This window comes from Corythoichthys intestinalis, chromosome 14 (genome assembly GCF_030265065.1).
Source record: "Corythoichthys intestinalis isolate RoL2023-P3 chromosome 14, ASM3026506v1, whole genome shotgun sequence".
NCBI lineage: Eukaryota > Metazoa > Chordata > Actinopteri > Syngnathiformes > Syngnathidae > Corythoichthys > Corythoichthys intestinalis.
The window spans coordinates 27,774,600-27,795,417 of record NC_080408.1 but is presented as its reverse complement, the minus strand read 5'-3'; the positions used below and the strand labels follow the sequence as shown (position 1 = coordinate 27,795,417).

The window sequence follows — 20,818 nt, the reverse complement described above, 5'->3', positions numbered from 1 at the left end:
ATTATGTTTAATAGGTAGGGTATTGCATGGTAAATTCTGTTTCTTTAGAGCTATTCTGTAAATGGCATTGCAACCTCTGACTGCTGTGCCAACAATGCAAACTCTGATTTGGCTGTGCACCTCCCATGTGAATGTAAAGCAGAACATTTCAGTAGTGATAAGCAAAAGTGATTTCACTCAGAAAGCCAGAAAGTACACAATGGATTTCTGGTGCCCATATTTCTGTTTTTTTCTCTGCCAAGGGATGGCTAAAATGGAATCCTTATCTGAGGTCTTGCCTTAGTAAACACCAATATGTTGCAGTTAAGTCAGGACTGCTGATTTTGTGTTGGACTTGTTATCGAGTTTTTGTATTTTTTGTTCTTGTTTGCATCTGCCTTTAAGTTGAACTCAGGTTGTATGAGTAAATCACAAGCAATGAAACGTATAAGACACATATTTAAATTGATAAAAGTTGTCTTATCAGGACCCAAATTTACAGCTCGTAATGCACATCTGGGTTGCTACTACGTACAGTATGTAATCATAAAGATAGATATTTGTGCTAATCGGTATATGATAAAATCAGATGAAACACAATCAAAATTGATTGAAGCTGCAGTACAACTTTAGTCTTGTTCAAAGCGCAATCAGTACAGTGAAGAGCAACCAAATGAATGGAATTGCAGGATAGACGATACGAAAACGTAAATCATACGTGATCGAGGAGTGCATTAAAGGTTAAAATCGAAAACCTTAATGGCTTGTAGTCCCAAAAGTTTGATAATTGACCGATTACTGACGAGGTTTGCTTCATTTGGACGTTTGAAGATTTATGAATGCAGTCCAGAATTAATATATCCCGTTAACTATTACATAAACAGCATGATGGATGGCACCTTGAAGGGGTTCTGAACACTTTGAAGTGATAAAGATGGCAGCTTTCTCGACAGCTCTGGTCTCACTGTTTTCCGCGCCATCTCTCCCAACTGGCATCACTGCGCAGTAAAAGGGATCCATGTTCTGCTACACTTGCCGGAAGACATCCCAAATCCAATCTTATTGTCTATCACGATCGCAGCTGAATTACAGTCACAGAGGAAAATATAGGATTACTGAAGTTATTGTCACAGGCACTACAGAGAAAACAAGCAAATATGAGAGCTTGCTTTCTCAGTGTTCGTTGCAACATATGGCAGGCACTTGGGATACGTTGTGATGGTGGCAGTCAACTAAATGACACTTTTGTATTTGTAGTATCACAAAACAAAGTCAATCTGGATGCCAAACTTGTTGGCATGATCAACACAATCTTCTGAAGTACTATTGCAATGTGTGGGACAGTGTTGTTTTCATCAACAATGACGATACCAAAATATTTCATCGAAGAACATTTTTTTTCATGACGATGACGAGCTAAAAACGTGGCTTGCGAGACTATGACAAGACGAATGCCAGTTTTCGGCTGACAAGACGACGACAAGATGAAAATGCATCATCGTTTCTGTCATATGCTCACAATGCGTGACATTTTCATAATGTACATAGAGTACGTCAGCCTGCATCGTGGCAGTGTTTGGGTCTTGTAACTCATGTGAGAAGTGCAGCGCCTCTCCCTCCTCACCAGAGTTTAGGATGTGTTGAGGTTGGCTGCACTCCATCTTGCTTGTTCGGAAACACTGTAAGATTTGTTTTCTTACCTTGCCAAGTGAGAATATGCAATATTGCTTTAGCCTTTAGAGGTCTGTGCTGTGTGATCTTTAGACGCTAAATGTAATCCTACCGTTAGCATAGCATTTGCGTTAGCAGTTCAGAATAGCGAGCGTCCTCTCAAAACACTGGCTAGTCTAAAGCAGAGCCACTTGGCTTTTCCGGTCAGTAAGTCTAGAGGATGTTAAACACTCGGACAACTTTTTTTTTTTTTTTTTTTTTTTTATGTACAGTTAATGGCTTCTATGTAAGTTTTATTGAAAATAATGTACGGCTTTTCCTGCTAAGTGTGTATTATCATCACAAAGTTGGCGTTGTCCTTGTAAACGCTACAATATGTGCTCGACTGTCTTTGTTCATTTGAAATTTGTTGGAAACTTTTTTTTTTTTTTTTTTTTTTTTTTTTACAGACAGAAGTATTTTGAGTAATTGTTGACTAAAACAAGACAAAATTTGAGATTTCGTCGGCTAAAACTAGATGAAGACGAACACATTTTGAAATGACTAAAATATGACTAAAACTAACAAGTATTTTCGTCCATAAGACTGTCAAAAATTAAAAGGGCTACCAAAAACAAAACTGGTGTGGGATGTGGAAGTAAGAAACATTATTTTAGGAATGTATATTCATCTTATTTGTAGATTATACAAGTTGCAGATAGACCCATAGTTGGGAAGATAGTGATGATGGAGACCACATATCCTCATGAGGTGTATTATGTAGAACGGCCAGTGATAAATCGTGTTTGTTATTGACAGTGAGAGAGGAGAAAACCCTGCATTAAACCCAGTTTCTGCTGAATTTGAAAACATTTCTGATTAAAAAAAGTAATAATTAAAATAAAGAAAAGCTTTGAAAGTTTGAGACTTGTGTGCGAGAATAGCTCATAATTCAGTTTTGTGACTTCACAGGGAGATGGTGCAATGTTTTCCACTGTGGTGAAGGCAGGCAACTTTAATTTAGTTGAGTTGAACCTTCCTGAGGTTTAGTGTTTCAACATTTGTTGCGTGTGTTGATCAAGATTGTATTTTTTAATCAAGGATCGAGGTGTGACAATATCAATATGGTGATGCCTTGCAATACTTTGTATCTCAATAAGGTAACGATATGAATCGATATAACATTTTAAAAAGCCTTTTTTTGACAAGTTTTTGACAAATCGTCCGCCAAAATGCCTTTTTTATTCATTTAGAAATAGCTTGCGTCTCAGTTTAATAATTTTATTATATAATAGTGTAGTTTGATTTACTAAACCATGAGCAATTGAGCATGTTGACCAGAATAGTTAATTTAAAAATTTAATGTCCTATGACTGGGTGGGACGGGTATTCACATATTCTACTATGTGGAATTCATTAAAACAAAAATATTTTGGAGATGTCAACTTTCATTCCATTGATTTTATTGATGTATTGCATTTTTGCCATGGGATCATTTCAAGAATATCCAGATACTTTAATTTAACATCGCAGTAAGAATTTGAATATGTTAACTTCTGCTTTCAACATTGAGTGTGGCACATGGGTTTAAATTTTAACTAAACTTAGGCATTTTTTCCCTAGGCTGTTTTAATGATAGACAATTGCCTCCCTAACATTGTCCACCCAAAATGATATGGGAAATCAGCAATTATCTTCATATGTATAATTGACAGGGAATGTGTCCTTTGTTTTCTCATTGTCTTTGTTGCAGATGAATTCAAATCCTTCCTGAAACGTTTGCCCACTGACCAGTTCTTGAATGTTTCAATGATTGCCAAGTACTGGTCAGCTGACATCTCTCTCCAGAAGCGCTATGCTCATTTAGAGTCCAGCACAGCCTTGGTCCTGGGCAAAGCTCAGAAGATCATCAGGAAATTGTTCACACTGAGTAAACGATGTCCAAAACAGTCTCAAATCAGTCTGCCCCGAGAGAGGTAAGTTATTTCAAATTATAAATTGACTATAAACAATTGAATACTCAATATATTAAATTAAACCCTGTTTTGGTATGTTGGTGGATGAAAGTACTCACTAGTCGTCAGGCAATATGCCGAGTTTGGGCCAAATGCTTGCCTTTTTGGGGGGTAGCAGGGAGTGGAAGGTACGACAGCTTTATAATTAGAATATGGAATTATATCACGTTTCAATTAAGAGCTCAAAATACTACCTCTGGTAGTACTTATTTTCAGATTTTGATGATGCTGATGATGCAATAAAATGACCATATGGTGGATGACCAGACACAAGCACCTCATTAAGAATGAACGGTTGTGAGTTCATAACTGGCATCCATCTGTGGAGTTTGAATGTTCCCTTGCCTGTGCGGAAATTTTTCTGGTTTCTTCGGTGTCTTCTTTCATTCCAATAACTTGCATGTGTGGTTAATTGTAACCTCTAAATTGTTCTTAAGTGTCAATGTAACTATGGGCTGCTCGTTTGTCAATGTCATCAATCTTAGGGATCCCCAACCGCTGATTTTTTGGTTTATTAACGACCACATTATGGCCGAATTTTATATGGCTTGTGCCTCTTGACACACCAATGAGCTTATCTACTCTGCAGATATAAGAATAAAACTGGAAAGAATGTCATCATAAAAATCCATTGGAGCTAGCATCCAGCATCTATTTTTTGTATCTATGCACTTGTCGGCACATTATGATGTAGGCATATTACATTTGTTCCTGAAAAAAAACTAGCCTAGACCAGGGTTTGGCAACCCAAAATGTTGAAAGGGCCATGTTGGGGAAAAGGGGAGCCACTAGGGCAGCACTATAGAGCCGCGGGTTACTGACGCCCGGCCTAGACGCTAGAGAAAATGACTGAAAAACAGACGTCTTTGGATAGCTTTTTTATGGGGAAAACGCCACCTGACGAGCCAGATGTGAAGCCTATAACCTCAAAAATAAAATGTTCTTTTGAAAGGCAATACCAAGAATCCTACCCAAAAAATGGGTTTGTCACAACAAATCACTCTCAGGCGCCAATTCCGCTCTGCATAACATGTGACCAAAAGCTAGCAAATGAGGAAATGAAGCCTTCAAAGCTGCTTCGGTAGAGAAGAGATTCAGCACCCTGGTATACTTTGGAATTTTCTGAAAGAAAAAAGTGCAAGCACAATGGATAGAAACAATTACTGAGGGCCACGACATCAACAAAAGCGATTATACTGAGAGCATCATACCTCATAGCAAAGTGTATTGCTAAAGCCAAGAAACCTTACACAAGTGAAGAAGAACATCATGCCTGTGACCAAGGATATTTGCCGTTGTGAGAGAATTTTATTCATGCTTAAAACACAACCATTATACATCATATTTTGCTTTTTGTTATGATTGCATGAGAACATTGTAGCATAGAGCATCATTGTTATATTAACCTGTTTGAGTGTGCCTTCCCATAGCTTTGACTATTGTAGACTGTATCACAATATGCCCAAATATGGACTGTTATGTTCCTGTGTTTTCCAATATGCTCTGAATGAATACAATGTGGCTTATCAGACTAAGCTCATCATCGTTCTAGCCAGAACCGGTGTTCAAGGTCATAACTTGAGGTGTTTTTCCCCGACTAGAGATGTTTTTCTGTAACTTGAGATGTTTTTACCAGGATATGCTATAGTAAGTTTCGGTTTTGTTTCTATTATGTCAACCCATAAATAGAGGCATGCTCTGCATTTCCCTTTTGTCCACATGCGGAGAGGACACTTTGTGCGTGGCTCCACGTCTGTACCCGAGAGCTCTTGTTCATAAAGCCTTCGAAGCAAAGCAATCCATAGTTGGGTCTGGTGCATTTCTCATCAAGCTATCGAGTTGACACTTGTCTTGGAGTTCAAAATTGAATTTCCCTGACACCCGTGTTTACCGATCTCCCATCACACGTTGATGTGACCATTTCGTCTCAACGAAACAAGCTCAGGCCTCCTACTGATAAAGCGTGTAGTAAGAGTTTGGATAGTTCAAATAGTTACAATTATAAAATAGCAAATACCGTACTACGGTATGCCGGAAAATGTTTGTGGTTTTGAAACCGTGACGTTTTCATACTACGGTAAACCTTGAAACCGGTAACCGGCACATGCCTAGTGTTGTTTGACGCGCTTTGAGGTCCTTGAAGGTGGAACGACACTGTACAAGTATAACTCCATTAAACGTTTATCAGTGTGATAATTTGTTGTTGTTGTTGTGTAAAGGGACGAGTTAGTTTGGAAAACATTTGTCAATCATTTTGATTTTTTTTTTTTTTGTGCAACTGTGATCACAATAATTTTGTTCCTACTTTAGTAGATGAGTCACTTTCTTTTATAATATTCTAATGTAATAAAGCAAGAATTATTTGAAAGGCTAATTGACTGATATTCATTGAGCTTTTGATTAATATCCGCACTAATATTTATGCTGCCATTGTATGGAAACCTTACTCCTATGCTGGAGGCAAGTCATAACGACCAGAGAAAGGCATTGTGTCAAGGAAAGCAAGGAAACAAAACAGCGGAAACACGAGGAAGCAGTGAAAGGAGATCAGCTAAGAAGGAATGAGCAAAGACAGAACACTGAAGAATGTGGAAGACAGAAGAAGGGTCTAGTTATAGGCTGTGGAATGAGGCACTCTATACGTGGAAAGCTCTAATCAAGTCTTTTCCTGCACTGACAGTCTGGTCCTTGTTTACAGAGAACCTTAATTTCCCTGACAGTCATTTGCCACTGCCAATCACTCGATCTTCTTTCGCTTATCCCATGCCACTTTGTCTTTTTTCCTCTCCTACACTCACCTTCGTTTCCTCTTGTTTCCCCTTGTTTCCGCCCTTCTCTGTCTCAAGCCATCACTCAGAGTCCTAACACTGCTCACGACACCAGCGAGCCATCATGGCCTGTTCCCTATTCCCACATTTTTGTTTCATTGGCACTTACGGTATTTCTGTCTATTTACACAGATCTGGGGTTATGAAATTGTCATAGGTTACTGGCAATGCTGTTTGCAATTTGCTGAACTTAGTCTGGGGTCAGAAACACTTTTACAACTGAGCCCCTTTCAAACTGTTGCACCGCGAAAAGGAATTTTCATCTGCCGAAAAATTAGTCAGTTGAGAGCTGATAAATAGTTCAATATAGGGTATTGTAAGTGAGCTTGTTAATTACAGTGCATGACAGCTTGCAACATTTGTGTGTGAAATGTATGATCCCTCGCTACTTCAAACTTCGCACCCTCAGTCCATCGTGTTTTTATTTTATTTTATTTTTTTATTAAAAAATAAATAAATACAGATGAGCTGTCCCAAACTGATCACGTAGTCTCTCTCCCCCTCCTGCTGCTTTTCTTGGACAGGCAGTGCACTGGAGTTGCTTGTTAAAATTAACGATGGTTGACAGACCTTGATCTTGCCAGAGATGCTTGGAAGCTGAAACTTCAAATCGGCACATGCCTCAATTGTCGTTTACCTTGTTAAACAGTTGCTGTGGCAACTCACTGTGTATAAGTGAGCAGCTTGAGCGGATTTTAGTAGACTCGCTCAATGAAGCATTTAATAAAGACAAGCATTTTTCTACTTTATTCATGTTTACAAATAATTTGGTGGACGAGTAACATGTAACATGTTTAAAACTTATAATTATTACATATGAAGTGGTTAAAACATTTATTAAAATATACATATATATATATATACATATATATATATATCAGTGCTGTTCAAATGTATTGCATTAATGGGCGTTAATTAATTTTTTAAATTAATCACGTTAAAATATTTGACGCATTTGACGAATGCGCGGAATGACCAGCTCATGCATTGCCTCAAAAAGATTACAATGACTCCATTTTTTTGCACATTGAGCGCTAAGAGGCAGAGGAAGGTGGAGTGGACACAGGCGTTCACACAACAAAAATAATATTCCTATCCCTCAAAAAAAAAATTATGTTCACAAAAAGAAAAGCGCTCAATGCAAAGAGAACTGGCATTCCCAATCAAAAAATAGCAATGCAAAATACACATAAAACTTAATTAGACTTTGGTCAAACTCTATTCAAACATTTCATTTCGCTCAACAAATACACTGGATGGCAATATTTAGTCACAATATGCAAACTATCAGAGGTCTCGTACGTTGTGAAGCCAGCACTCAAATGACCGTGAAGTACAATGGAAACAGGGAACTTCGGCGTCAGTCGAGGGACAAAACACACTCATTGGCTTGATATCTAAGTAATTTAAAACTCGCCATTGACACCTTGTGGTGTATTTCAATCACACCGTACATAGTTAAAGACACTGTGGAAGAACGGCAGGGAGCCCATGTGACTGCTCGGCGACTTCAACAATAGCAAGCTACTAGTTTATTTTTTTGATGGAAAATTTACACATTTTATTAAAACAAAAACATTAAGAGGGGTTTTAATATAAAATTACTAGGGCTATCAAACGATTAAAATTTTTAATCGAGTTAAGCACAGCTTAAAAATTAATCGTAATTAATCGCAATTTAAACCATCTCTAAAATATGCCATATTTTTCTGTAAATTATTGTTGGAATGGAAAGATAAGACACAAGACGGACATAAACATTCAACATACTGTACATAAGTACTGTATTTGTTTATCATAACAATACATCCACAAGATGGCATTAACATTATGAACAGTCTTTCTGTTAAAGGGATCCATGGATAGAAAGACTTGTAGTTCTTAAAAGATAAATTTGAGTACAAGTTATAGTAATTTTATATTAAAACCCCTCTTAATGTTTTCGTTTTTAATAAAATTTGTAAAATTTTCAGTAAAAAAAAAAAAAACTAATAGCTCGCTATTGTTGACGTCGCCAAGCGGGACGTCAAATGGGCTCCCTGCCGTTCTTCCACAGTGTCTTTAAGTCCGGAAGTTAGTGATTGAAATACACCACAAGGTGTCAATGGCGAGTTTTAAATCAGATATCTAGTCAAGGCATAGTCTAAGTAGGTTTTATGTGTATTTTGCATAGCTATTTTGATTGTGAATGCCAGTTCTCTTTGTATTGAGCGCTTTTCTTTTTGTGAACATTATTTTTTGGAGAGATAGGAATATTGTTTTTGTTGTGCTTTCACTAAATGATACTTTAGCGACACTCGTAACTGTTGCGCCCAAATGCATGATGGGAAGTTGGGCAACCATGACTGTCAGTGGTTGCTGCAAATGGTATACAGTATGTTCTGCGTTGTGTTCAATTAAGCGTTTTAAGAAAAAGATTGTCTCCTGTGAGAGATAGGAATATTATTTTTGTTGTGCTTTCACTAAATGATACTGTAGCGACTTAACTGTTCCGCCCAAATGCATGATGGGAATTTGGGCAACCATGACTGTCAGTGGTGGCTGCAAATAGTATATAGTATGTTGTACGTTGTGTACAATTAAGTGTGTTAAGAAAAAGATAGTCTCCTGTCATTCTTCCCCACGTCTTTCACCACAATACTTATATTTGTTTTGAAAGAGTTGACAAAGCTTAAGCCAATAAAATGCGCGGTCCAATGAGCGCCTGTGTGCACTCGCATTTCTCTGGCTTTACGCTCTCAATGTGCTAAAACGGCATCATTGTAAACTGTTTGAGGCAACGCATGAACGGGTCATTCAGTGCATGCGTTAATTGCGTCAAATATTTTAAAGTGATTAATTAAAAAAAATAATTACCGCCCTTTAACGCGATAAATTTGACAGCACTAAAAATTACTACATGTACTAACATGTATTTTTTAAGAACTGCAAGTCTTTCTGTCCGTGGATCCCTTTAACAGAAAGAATGTTAATAATGTTAATGCCATCGTGTGGATTTATTGTAATAATAAACAAATACAGTACATATGTACAGCATCTTGAATGTATATATCCGTCTTATCTTTCCATTTCAACAATAATTTACAGAAAAGTATGGCATATTTTAGAGATGGGTTGAAATTGCAATTAATTACGATTAATTAATTTTTAAGCTGTGATTAATTAAAATTGTAATAGTTTGACAGCCCTAATATACATATATACAGTTGTGGTCAAAAGTTTACATACACTTGTGAAGAACATAATGTCATGGCTCTCTTGAGTTTCCAGTTATTTCTACAACTCTGTTATCTATTGTCTTACTGAATGTTACTGCCACGAGTAAAGCCATTGCTAAGAAAATGTTTGATCTATTTGCAGGCCAATTGCCTTTTGGTTGAGCAAGGCTCAGTCATTGCTTTACTGCAATGACCATGGAGTGCTGGGAACTTTCTCTGAGGAAGTCAAGAGTTGCAGCTGCTCTTTGGATCAGCCAAGTTGTCAGGGTGCCATTCCCTGTGTTGTTGGCACCTCCTTCACCTCATGCTCTGCTTGTGCTGCTGACAACGTAACACGTTGTGGATCCTGTCACCATGGCAATGTCCTTCACCTTGGTTCCTGTCGACCAAGTATCGCAACATCCCTGGACCACTATCTCAACTTTGATCTCGACATGCCAGATGCTGAGGTTTCAAAGGCCTCTTGTACATGAAATTGGTTCTCAACCTTGAGTGGACATAGTATTGAATAGCTATAGTACACAAATTATATATACAGTATATTTTTTTACACAAGTGATTTTTTTTTCTGTCATTAAAAATCACTTTGTAAATCGGATTATACTCCCAAAACCTCAACCTTTTTTGCTGTGTTTGCAAAATGTCTCATTTTCTAGAGCTACTTTCTGAAAGAATGATTGATAATTTGACATTCTGGATGAACCAATGCTGTGATTAGTTTGGCATTGAATTTATGACATATGATTTTCATTCCAGCAATTCAGGTTACTACTGGTGGAAAGTCTACAATCACTTTTGGTTTGAGAACCAGTGTCTTTGTGAAATGATTGTCCTTCTGTTAGGCTGTAAAAATAACTATTCTTGTTTTTTGTAGGTGAAGTACCTACTTCAACAACTTGACAGCAGAATTGAAGTCCATGCTATTTACATTAGCAATGACGTCCGTCTGGGAAGTTGGTTCAATCCTGCATGGAGAAAGAGGATGCTACTTACCCTTAAGAGTAATAAAAACAAGTCCAATCTTATCCACATGTTGATGGGCATGACTTTCCAGATATGCTTAACTAAGAATTCAACACTGGAGCCAGTGCCCGCAATTTATGTTAACCCTTTTGGAGGAAGTCACTCAGAGAGTTGGTTCATGCCTGTAAACCAGCCTGACTTCCCAACCTGGGAAAGAACTCGACTGGACACTGTAGCTACTGCACAGTGTTACAACTGGACATTGACACTGGGTAACAAATGGAAATCCTTCTTTGAAACCGTGCACATCTACCTGCGAAGCCGTATTGTCACAGATGATCCAACAGTGAATGAAACGCTCTTTTATGAACCTTTAGAGATGGATGAACAGACATCCAACCTGGGTTACATGAAGATCAATACTCTTAAAGTTTTTGGATACAGCATGCACTTTGACCCCGAGGGCATTAAGGATTTGATACTCCAGCTGGACTACCCATATACACAGGGTACACAAGATGCTGCTTTTTTGATGTTACTGGAGATGAGGGATCGTGTTAACAGGTTGGCACCACCAGCGCCACAGCCACTTGATCTGTTCTCTTGCCTTCTGCGGCACCGACTCAAGTTGTCAGCTGGTGAAGTGGTGCGCATCAAGGAAGCTCTTCAGATCTTCAACTCAAAGCTCCCCAATGCCACTCCCGAACCTGAGCTAGCTCAGCTCTGCAGCTAACTAGCTTAGCACTCAAGAAGGGACTAAAATGTCCTATGAATAAGATTCAGGGATATTATTGGCATAAGCAACATGGTTGGACCTTGGACCTCATCTGGATCAATATTTCACAAGATTGACCAATGGAAATGACAAAATCTGTTTGCTGTTTTTCCAGTCTCATTCATATTGTGAGCGTTTTGAGTATTTGAGGCCATATATTAAGGAATGTCTAACCCTATTGGAGATCATGAAGCTCTGTTCAAGTGCTCTACTAAACTTGCCTGGAGGCTTACTTTTGCTATAACTGCCTTTCTTTTTGCAAACTGGATGACAGCTGAGGGACTCATCAAGGTACCAATGGCCTCTATCTTGCAAAGAGAAATGTGATTAAATGTGTATAGTGGAAGTCTTAAGGGATCACCCTGACTGATCTAATAGAGAAAGATTGTCCTTTTGTAACCCTGTTTTCTGTGGTTACGGAACAATCTAGAGTGGAGTATAATGGATAAAATTAAATGTGCATTGACTGATGTGATGCTTCAATTTTGATAACCCTAACGTTGCTACGACCATTGAGTATTTCTTTTAAATCACTACCCTTCATTTTTTTCTCACGTTTGAAAATTTATCTATGCTGAAAATCTGATAAGTCTGTTAGTGTTAGCTTTGTACATGGTGGTGTGTCTTTACCAAAAAAAAAAAAAAATACAAGTTGAACACATTGGCAAAGCAAATAGCGAAACAGCTTAGATGTTATTTTTTTTGTTTCTTCTTTTGAGATAAAACCGTAAGGAAATGTTGAAGTTATTATATAAACAAAGAGTTTTGCGGATGCAGTGCTGTAAATAACGCGCCATCTTACTTGAGATGTGATTATGTGCACATTGCTTTTTAGATATCTAAGTGCAAAGACCAAAAAAAAAAAAAAAGACAAATGTTTATTACAACTCATGCCTTACATGGAGTCAGTGTTGTGAGAAGCACATTTAGTTTTGGTGTTTGATTTCCTGGCAGGTGATATATTGCTTTTAAGATTTCAAATTTTCTAATTAAAAAAATAAATAGATAAAAAAAAGTACATTCTTCACATCAAATGTAGCTTTTACATGTAAATGCTGGTCATATTGCAACATTTGCTTCAATTCGGTGACGTGAAACTGTTTACAGTGCTCACCATTACTTAAAATTGTAATGTAATTGTTCAGCAAAGGTCCTCTAGGTCCAATTAATAGTTTTGGGAAATTAATTTTTTGATGTGATCAAGTTTAAATTTCAGTTCACAAATTTTAAAACGATTTAGTTCTGTTCATAATCATTATATATTTTTTAAAATATATTACCCTAAAAATACAGGTATTTCCCAACTGTTGCCACGCATTCAGTTCACACTGGTCACTGGCTGAAGCCCGTACACTTCAACATACAGTCACAACAGCAAGAGGAAATACTCTAAATACTAAAATTCTAAAAATAATGAAAAAGGACTGGAGTTTAAATGTACAAACAGAAATACAAGTACCTAAAAATATTCAAATGTTATTAAGTTTATGTAACTGCTCAATTCTAACCTATCATTTGTGGAGGCAAACGGAATGGTGCTTGTTTAAGTGCTGCTTCGAGTTGCATGCAAGTATTGTCGCAATTTTATTCCCCTTCTTTGCGTTTTAATAATTTATGCAGCCATGGAACTGTTGCCGTTGGCTGAGGTTGCCAAATACAATGTTTATCGCCCTATATGTGATGGCTCGTTCACAGTGTATTTAGCAGTTTTTCCGAGGAGTCTAATGAAACCTAGCACTCCCAGGAACATAAATGTACTTTAGTTCACAAAGTGCTCACAGATGCCAGAATTAGTGTGTTCGCAATTGCTGTCATCATACAGGAATACATGACGTTCAGTTTAATCCAAAATATGAACTAGTTCAGAACCTTCCATTTATTTAACTCATTCAGTTACAATAATGCTAATTTGAGATACTCTCATTACCTTACATGGTTAACATTGCAAAATACATTAAAATATTTTTGACATTCTAATTTATTGTGAAAATATGGACCCAATATTATCTGTCAGCTGAAAATAATTACTTTTTCAAGGTTTCGGAGGGCAGTAATGGTGATTCTTGGAACTGCAAACAACACCTCATATTATTTAGTATTGTTGTTGTTATTATTTGATTTTGTATTTTATAAAATCCAGAAGATCAAATTCTACAATCAGATATATTTTCTATAGTAAATGTTTTCACTTGTCAATCTTTTTCCAAATAGCTTAATGAAATAAGTGATATATATTGATTTCATTGACCTCCAGGTTTTTTTTCACTGTGGCACAATTTTTGTTTCCTTTTAATTCTGAAATGCAACCACCAATATTATTCTCAAGCTGTTGGGAGTTAGAGTGCGTATGACACCTAAAAGTATGTTCATTTCATATTTCACGCTGTGTTTTATGTTCCTGAATGAATTGGACCGCTTGGATGTGTGTGGAAGAGATCGTTTTATATATTCAATTTTTGAATCCCGCGCCATGAAAATGAGTTACTTCCGGCTTCAGTCGCGGGTTTAGGACAAATGTGAATGTTACGTCACCCGGGTCAGCATCTCACAAGCATTGCTGTATAGCGTGCAGATGGACTGCGGATTCAGCTGATTTTGCGGATTAATTTGTTTTTGGTTTTTTTTACATCACGCCAGCCAAACGGCTGCAGAAAATTGTTGCTGCACCAGGAAGAGGCGTGTGAGCCTTTTGGGGTTTCTAAAGGTTCTCGTTCACCGCGGATATTGATCAAAACAAGCCCTTCGACTGTGAGACCATTGGACTTACGAGGAAGTGAGTAAACATCGTATTGGTATCATGGCACACGTTTTAATACGGAGGTGGCTTGCATTTTGTGGCTGATTGTCCACCGAAAATTCCACTCGGTTGACGACCGGCAGCTTGTCTCACCCCGACAATCGACAACCCCACCGCCATGTGAATTGATCTGGGCTAGTTTTTTGTGATTTTTCGCTTCGAAACGCAAAAATAAGACTTTGAGATGTCACTTGGTTCGGGTTAGCATGTCGGCTAGCTGTCACGCCTCTTGGTTTGTTTACATTCTCCGAAGCTGGGGCAGGGAAATGACAAAAGCCTGACTAAATACGGTGGCATAAAATATCGTTCGGGAGGTGCGACGGTAAAGGTGATGTCGACAGTTTTGACCATTATGGAATAATTTTGCCATGTCGTACTAAATAAATGCATTTTTATTATTTAATATCCCATTTAGCACAAGATTGTTATTTGTCCTGACCATATCATTTATTTAGCAATTGGGGGAAAATACTTCGATAAAAAGAGTATCCTGTAAAAAAATTGGGGTAGAGAGACTGAAACAATGACATTTTGCGGCTCTCCTTGTTGCATTTTCCTCGTTCTGAATAATTCCCCTTCAATGGGTTGAATTGTAAATCAAATGAAACCATTACACTGCCGCCGACGTCATCCTCCTGTTGGGGACGCTAGAGCCCTATAATGGTAGGCGTGGCTAAACGGCGGATTAAAAGACTAATTTCTCGTCATCTGCGCTTTGCCAAATTGTTGTACGTAGTCGAATCGTCTCAAAATATGATTCTAATTCACCATAATAATGCTACGTAAGACTTTTTTTTTATCCTGTCATACGCACTTTAACTCAAATTATATAAACTTTCGATCAAACTGCAACCATATATTGTAATCATTGCCACAGTAATTAAAATTGTTTGCTAAAGTGAAAGGGTCATATGAAAGAATGAGCCACAACTATGAAGCAAAGTATGCTGTAACATTTGGGTGCATCAAGGATATAGACAGCTGGGGCTGCTGGGAATTTCACCCTCTTATCACCTTCCCTTGTGTTCCTTTACATTATCCCAAAACATTTTCTGTCTAGTCCTCTGTCTGCCAGGATTTTCTGAGCCAACCTCACTCAGTTTTTCTCCTTCAAATAGCAATGTTTTTATTTTCATTACTCCATGTTATCCACCCCCTGCCAGTCGCTTATCTCATTGGTCCTCGGTAAACCATCTGGAACGTTCCATCTCCATCTGTTGGCCCTGCTCCAACACCCACAGCCCAAGGGGGTTTCTATTCCTCAAATTCTTGAGCTTATTTAGTAATGTTACAACATGGCATTGATGTCTTATTGCCAAAAAATCCTCTTGTTATATTATTACAATAAATGTTATTACTTCCATTTGTGAGATTTGTATTTTTTTAATGAATTCTCTTGAAGTGACTTTCAAATGTTTCCATGTTGAAAATATGGAAAATGTTTATTATAGTTTCTATCATGTAATATTTAATTTGTATTCATATTTGACATCCCATCATAGACAAAATGGGGTTGCACTTTATTCGAATGCTTCTTGAAGCAATGTCGTAATACATTCATAATCATAGTATGAATATGATTATAAAGTATCATTCAGTAATTTATGTCACTTTTGATGCAAAGGGTTACAAAATCACATTCCCTTGAAATGGACAGATTTTCATTTTGGTCGCAAGGCCCTGACCTATTCACAATTCGTCATGTTACATGCTACAATATATAAAAGCCATCAGTGTGATATACACTACAGGTATACTCCTCCTTTAGATGTCTTTGCTCCTAAATTATCAAACCTGTCTGTGGTTGCTAGTGTTGTAAATATAGGGGTTTTAAACTTTTTGGCCATGGGGCCAGTTTTTACTGTACAAAGTTGCCTTCAGCTAAATCCAATCTTTCCCAAGTTGAATGAATAAAAATAAGGGTTATGAAACAACAAATGCATGAAGGATGATGATAATCAAATGATGAGGTGATACAATAAATACATGTAAAGACGAAAATATAAGTAAATCAATAAACAAACGCAAATGAAAATACCGTATTGGCCCTGATTGTAAGACGACCCCCTCTTTTTCAAGACTCAAGTTTGAAAAAAGACTTTTTGAACACCAAAATAATTTTTATACAGAAAATAATTACAGTACATCTGAAACAAATGATTATAACAATATATTTGAGAGAAAAACTATGTCATTTTGCCTCATTCAAATGTTAATATCTGAACATTTAAATATGTAAACAAAAGTGCAATCACATTCGTAAATGAATGACTTCTGGTTTTTGAAATGTAAATAAACCAATCTATTGTGATAAAACAACAAAATTGCAATAACTGCATTAACCATCAAAGTGAAGTCTAACTGTAACTGTAGTCATTAAACAGTAAACATTGCAATAAAATAATGCAAACTGGTTAAACTTGAGAATAGCTGAGATCTGTCATGACAGAACATTACTCCTCAAGTTCAGCATTCGCTTCAATGATATCTGGCGCCATCTAGCGTTGTGAATGGGTATAACGTCTAGCTAGACTGCGAATATAAGACGACCCCCGCTTTTTCAGTCTTATTTCAATGCAAAAAACACCGTCTTTTATTCGGGCCAATATGGTAATATAATTAACAGTCATATATTATAGTGGTGCTTCGACACACAATCTTTTCGACATCCAGCGTGAAATTTGTCTCGCCATTTGTTTCTACATCCGACGACGTGCTCGAAATACGATGATTTATGACAGCACCGCATTTTCTTTGTTTTCCTGCAAGACGGCCACACAGCGGATTTTCTTGTGAGAGAAATCAACGTGGGTTCCAAGAACGTTAGTGCAGGTGGTGAAAAAAAGGAAAAAGGTGAGGGTTACCATTGAAATGCAGATGGAAATGTTATAGCAATAAGAGCGTGGTGTGCACGTCCAGGAACTGGCTCGGCAATACGGCCATAGAATGTCTACGATCTCGACGGTCCTCCGACAACCTCCGTTCACCAGTCTTTATAAGTTAAGGTGACAATTATTATTGTGGTAAAATCGCCAGCTTCGTCAAGTTTTTAATCATTTATTTCAGAGCTTGTGTAACACAACATGCCTACTGTCCACCGAGGCTGAACATGAAAAGTGAAAGTTAAAAGTCCTCTCCCACTCTGTCAAGTCAGCCACCCAAAACACATCTGCCACATTAGAACCAGATTCATTAAATTATTACAGGTATTTTTATTTTTTTTATTCATCATTTATTTGTTTTGCTCTGTGTAATTGCAATAGTAACAGCAGCATTTATTAAGGATTTAGTGTAGGTTTTCGGGCTGTGGAACGAATAACTGCATTATAAAGTTTTATGGGAAAATCCTGCTCGACATAAGACCATTTTGACTTACACACAAGTTCCGGGAACGAATTAACTCTGTATGTAGAGGTACCACTGTAGTGGCATCATGGTGGTTGAGTGGTTAGCATGTCCACCTCAAAGTTCTGAGCTCAAGGATTCAAGCCTGTTCTCTGGTCTTCCTGTGTTTGAAGTGTTTATTCCTGTGTTGTTGTATTTTTTTTCCTCTGGGTACTCCAGTTTCCTCTCATCTTCCAAAACATGCATGGTAGGCTGAGTGACCACTTCAAATTCTCCTGTGGTATGAGTCTGTGTGTGATTGGTTGTTCGTCTCATTGTGCCCTGTGGTTACCTGGTAAACAGTTCTGGATCTACCTCCCATAGGTAGCTGGGACAAGCTCCAGCAGCCTCGCAAACTTCGAGAAGATAAGCGAAAATAACAATTATTTTTATATCATCAAGAGTTTTAAGTGTTAGTAAAGGAAGAGTTGGATTACTACAAAAAGAGGATATAGGCCAGAACAAAGAGAACAATGATGAGAATGAGGTGGGACTGTCCAATTCACAGGAATATTACACTGTAAAAAACAACCTCAATAACATTGCGGTAACAATTTACACTCAGTTTGATAATGTAAGTTTTACCAATTTTAATGAGTAAATGTTACCTAAACACATCAACAATAATATATTCAAATAATTTGGGTAAGGTTTACTTAACCTTTTGAAACATATTACATCACGTAATACCTATTAAAATTGAGTAGTATTTACTCATGATTGTATGGTATTTATTGCATATTTCACTGATTTTTTAATAAACGTTAATTAAAATAACAACTTAATTATTACTATTACACTGTAAAATATTAAAAGTTGACTTTACTAAAAAAATATATGCAAACTTGCTGCCTTAAAAAAATTAATTTATGTTGACTTAGATGAATTAGATTTGATTAACTTAATTATTGTGAGTTGGCAGTACTCAAATTAACTTAAAAAATTTGGATTATAGTCACTTGTTTTTATTGAGTTGGCAGTACTCAAACTAACTAAAATAACTGGTTTACAGTAACTTGTTTATTTTGAGTGCACAGTACTCCCATCATATTCAGGTCAACTTAATTTTCTTGACCTAAAAGAATTCCACAATAGAAATTACATCTGCACATACTAATTTCATTAAAAACACATTATCTAACAGTAATGACCCCCGAAACACAATAAATGGAGAACACTCATTGGATTAATTCAATGGAATTAAAATTTACTTTAAAATGCTCAAAAGTGCATTTAATGAGAGACACTGGCTCCTGGCAGGCTGAACGGTGTTTGGTTAATGCTCAGTATCAATGAACAATCAGTGGATTAATTATAAACCTACTTTTGCAAACATTTTGCACCTCATACAAAGTATAAGTACCTAAAATAACCTTTTGCTACAGAAATTACTGAATAATACCTGAACTGCATCAATGTCCACTCCTATCCTGTAATTTCCAAAGACTAACAGGCGAGATCCTATTATCATAATTTCAGGACATTAACTCAGCATTGAAGACATGGCGTCAAACTAGTTTCCCATTACAACATGAGCTTGAGCTCTGGTAAAGCTAACAGTTCTGATTTCTCCAACAATATTAGTGATCAAAACTGGAACTACAATCAACATTGTGCCATGGTTTAAACTGTGCAGCAGTGATAAAATAAACATATAAATACAGAACTCTTTTTAAAACACACAACTCAGTTCAAATTCAAATTTCACTTTAACACCTGATACAGTAAACAAGATACTTGTTTTTTTTCACATCACTAAAAGAGTAAATGCAAAACGTGTACTGGAGTTATACACCTGAGAAACCTAAAATCTTACCAAGAATATGTGTCTTATTTTTATTCAAATTCTAATTTCATATTAAGCTTTTTCCTCAAAAAAAGAAAAAAAAAAAAAAGAAAAAGTAATTTCTATTCAAAAATATTTCATTAGTATATATATATTATTATTTTTTTTTTAATCAAAGAAAAAGTCATGTCAATCAAAAAAAAATGTTTGAATGCAAAAATAAATTTGTAAGTCAAAAAATATGTTTGAAAACTATTTTTCTTTGAAATTTTTTTTTAAAAATTTAATTCTTTTTTTTTTATTGAAACAACTTTTTTGATTGATGTAATTCTGCGTTTGGACCACATTTTGGCTAGGACATTTGTGTCTTTATTATTCAATCCAAAAATAAGTTGCTTCAAACAAAAAATGTATATTTTCAAAATAAAATCACTTCAATTAAAAAAAAAAAAAAAAAAAAAAAAACAATTGTAGAAAAAAAGGTTTGAATGTGAAAAAATATTTGAGACTCAGAAATTTACGCTTTATTTTTCATTGAAACTGTTTTCTTTGATCGAAGCAATCCTTTTTGTTTTTGAGCCATATTATGGGTAGGACATTTGTGTCCAAATTATTCAATCCCAATAAAAGTTGCTTCAATCAAAAAACTGTTTTTAACCAAAGAAAAAAAAAACTTTTGCAAAAATATTTTTTTGAAAAAAAATTTTTTTTTTAATTTTTATTTTTTAATTGACGTGTCACTTTTTTTTGAAAAGCAAAAAGTTTTAAACTTTTTTTTTTTTTTTTAAAGGTGGAAAAAGTTTTGAAGGCACTTTTTTTTTTTGAAGTGGAAAAAGTTTTGAAGGCACTTTTTTTCGGTTGAATCATTTAGACACGAAGATCCAACTTCAACGCTACTTCTGACATGTTTGAGTGGCAGGTGATTACGCCAATGGCATAAAAGCAGGAAGCAAAAATAATGGCCACCAGGGCTCCATCCAGCCATCGGACTCTGCTCGAGTCCAAGCCGAAAATAGGGCACCGGTACGGGGGTGTGACATCGGCATCTCACCGGTGTGCCGGCGATGGTACGGTGCCCTGTTGCGTCACACTGGCGGACCCCGATATCACTACCCCGGCGCGGAGGCCGGCTGTTGAGTAGACGGCCCGCGACTGACACGACACTCATTCAAAGCTGAAGCGACGGGGCTCCCGGCGCGGGCTACTGGGCAGGCTAGTGTCGGGCCACTCGTCGGCCACTCCCATACCGGCGCGTCGCGACACTGCGGTTGGACCCCGATTGCCAACCGTCACGTCAGGGCAGTGGGTGAAGTTCCCCTCTTGAATCACATTAAGCAGCAGCGCACCATACCAGCGCGGGCACTCCGGTGAGATGCCGATGTCACCCCCCCGTACCAGTGCCCTATTTTCGGCTTGGACTCGA

General features: G+C 37.0%; 1 protein-coding gene across 1 annotated transcript in view; it reads left to right on the top strand.

Moving 5' to 3' along the window:
• Positions 1 to 15,582, top strand: part of brinp2 (bone morphogenetic protein/retinoic acid inducible neural-specific 2) — a 293,456-nt gene extending 277,874 nt beyond the window's left edge. The window contains exons 7-9 of the mRNA XM_057857700.1: positions 3,383 to 3,605; positions 9,833 to 10,139; positions 10,565 to 15,582. Of these exons, the coding sequence (XP_057713683.1) occupies positions 3,383 to 3,605; positions 9,833 to 10,139; positions 10,565 to 11,386 (1,352 nt within the window). The 3' untranslated portion in view covers positions 11,387 to 15,582. The remainder of the gene's footprint in view (positions 1 to 3,382; positions 3,606 to 9,832; positions 10,140 to 10,564) is intronic.
• The last annotated feature ends 5,236 nt before the right edge of the window (positions 15,583 to 20,818 follow it).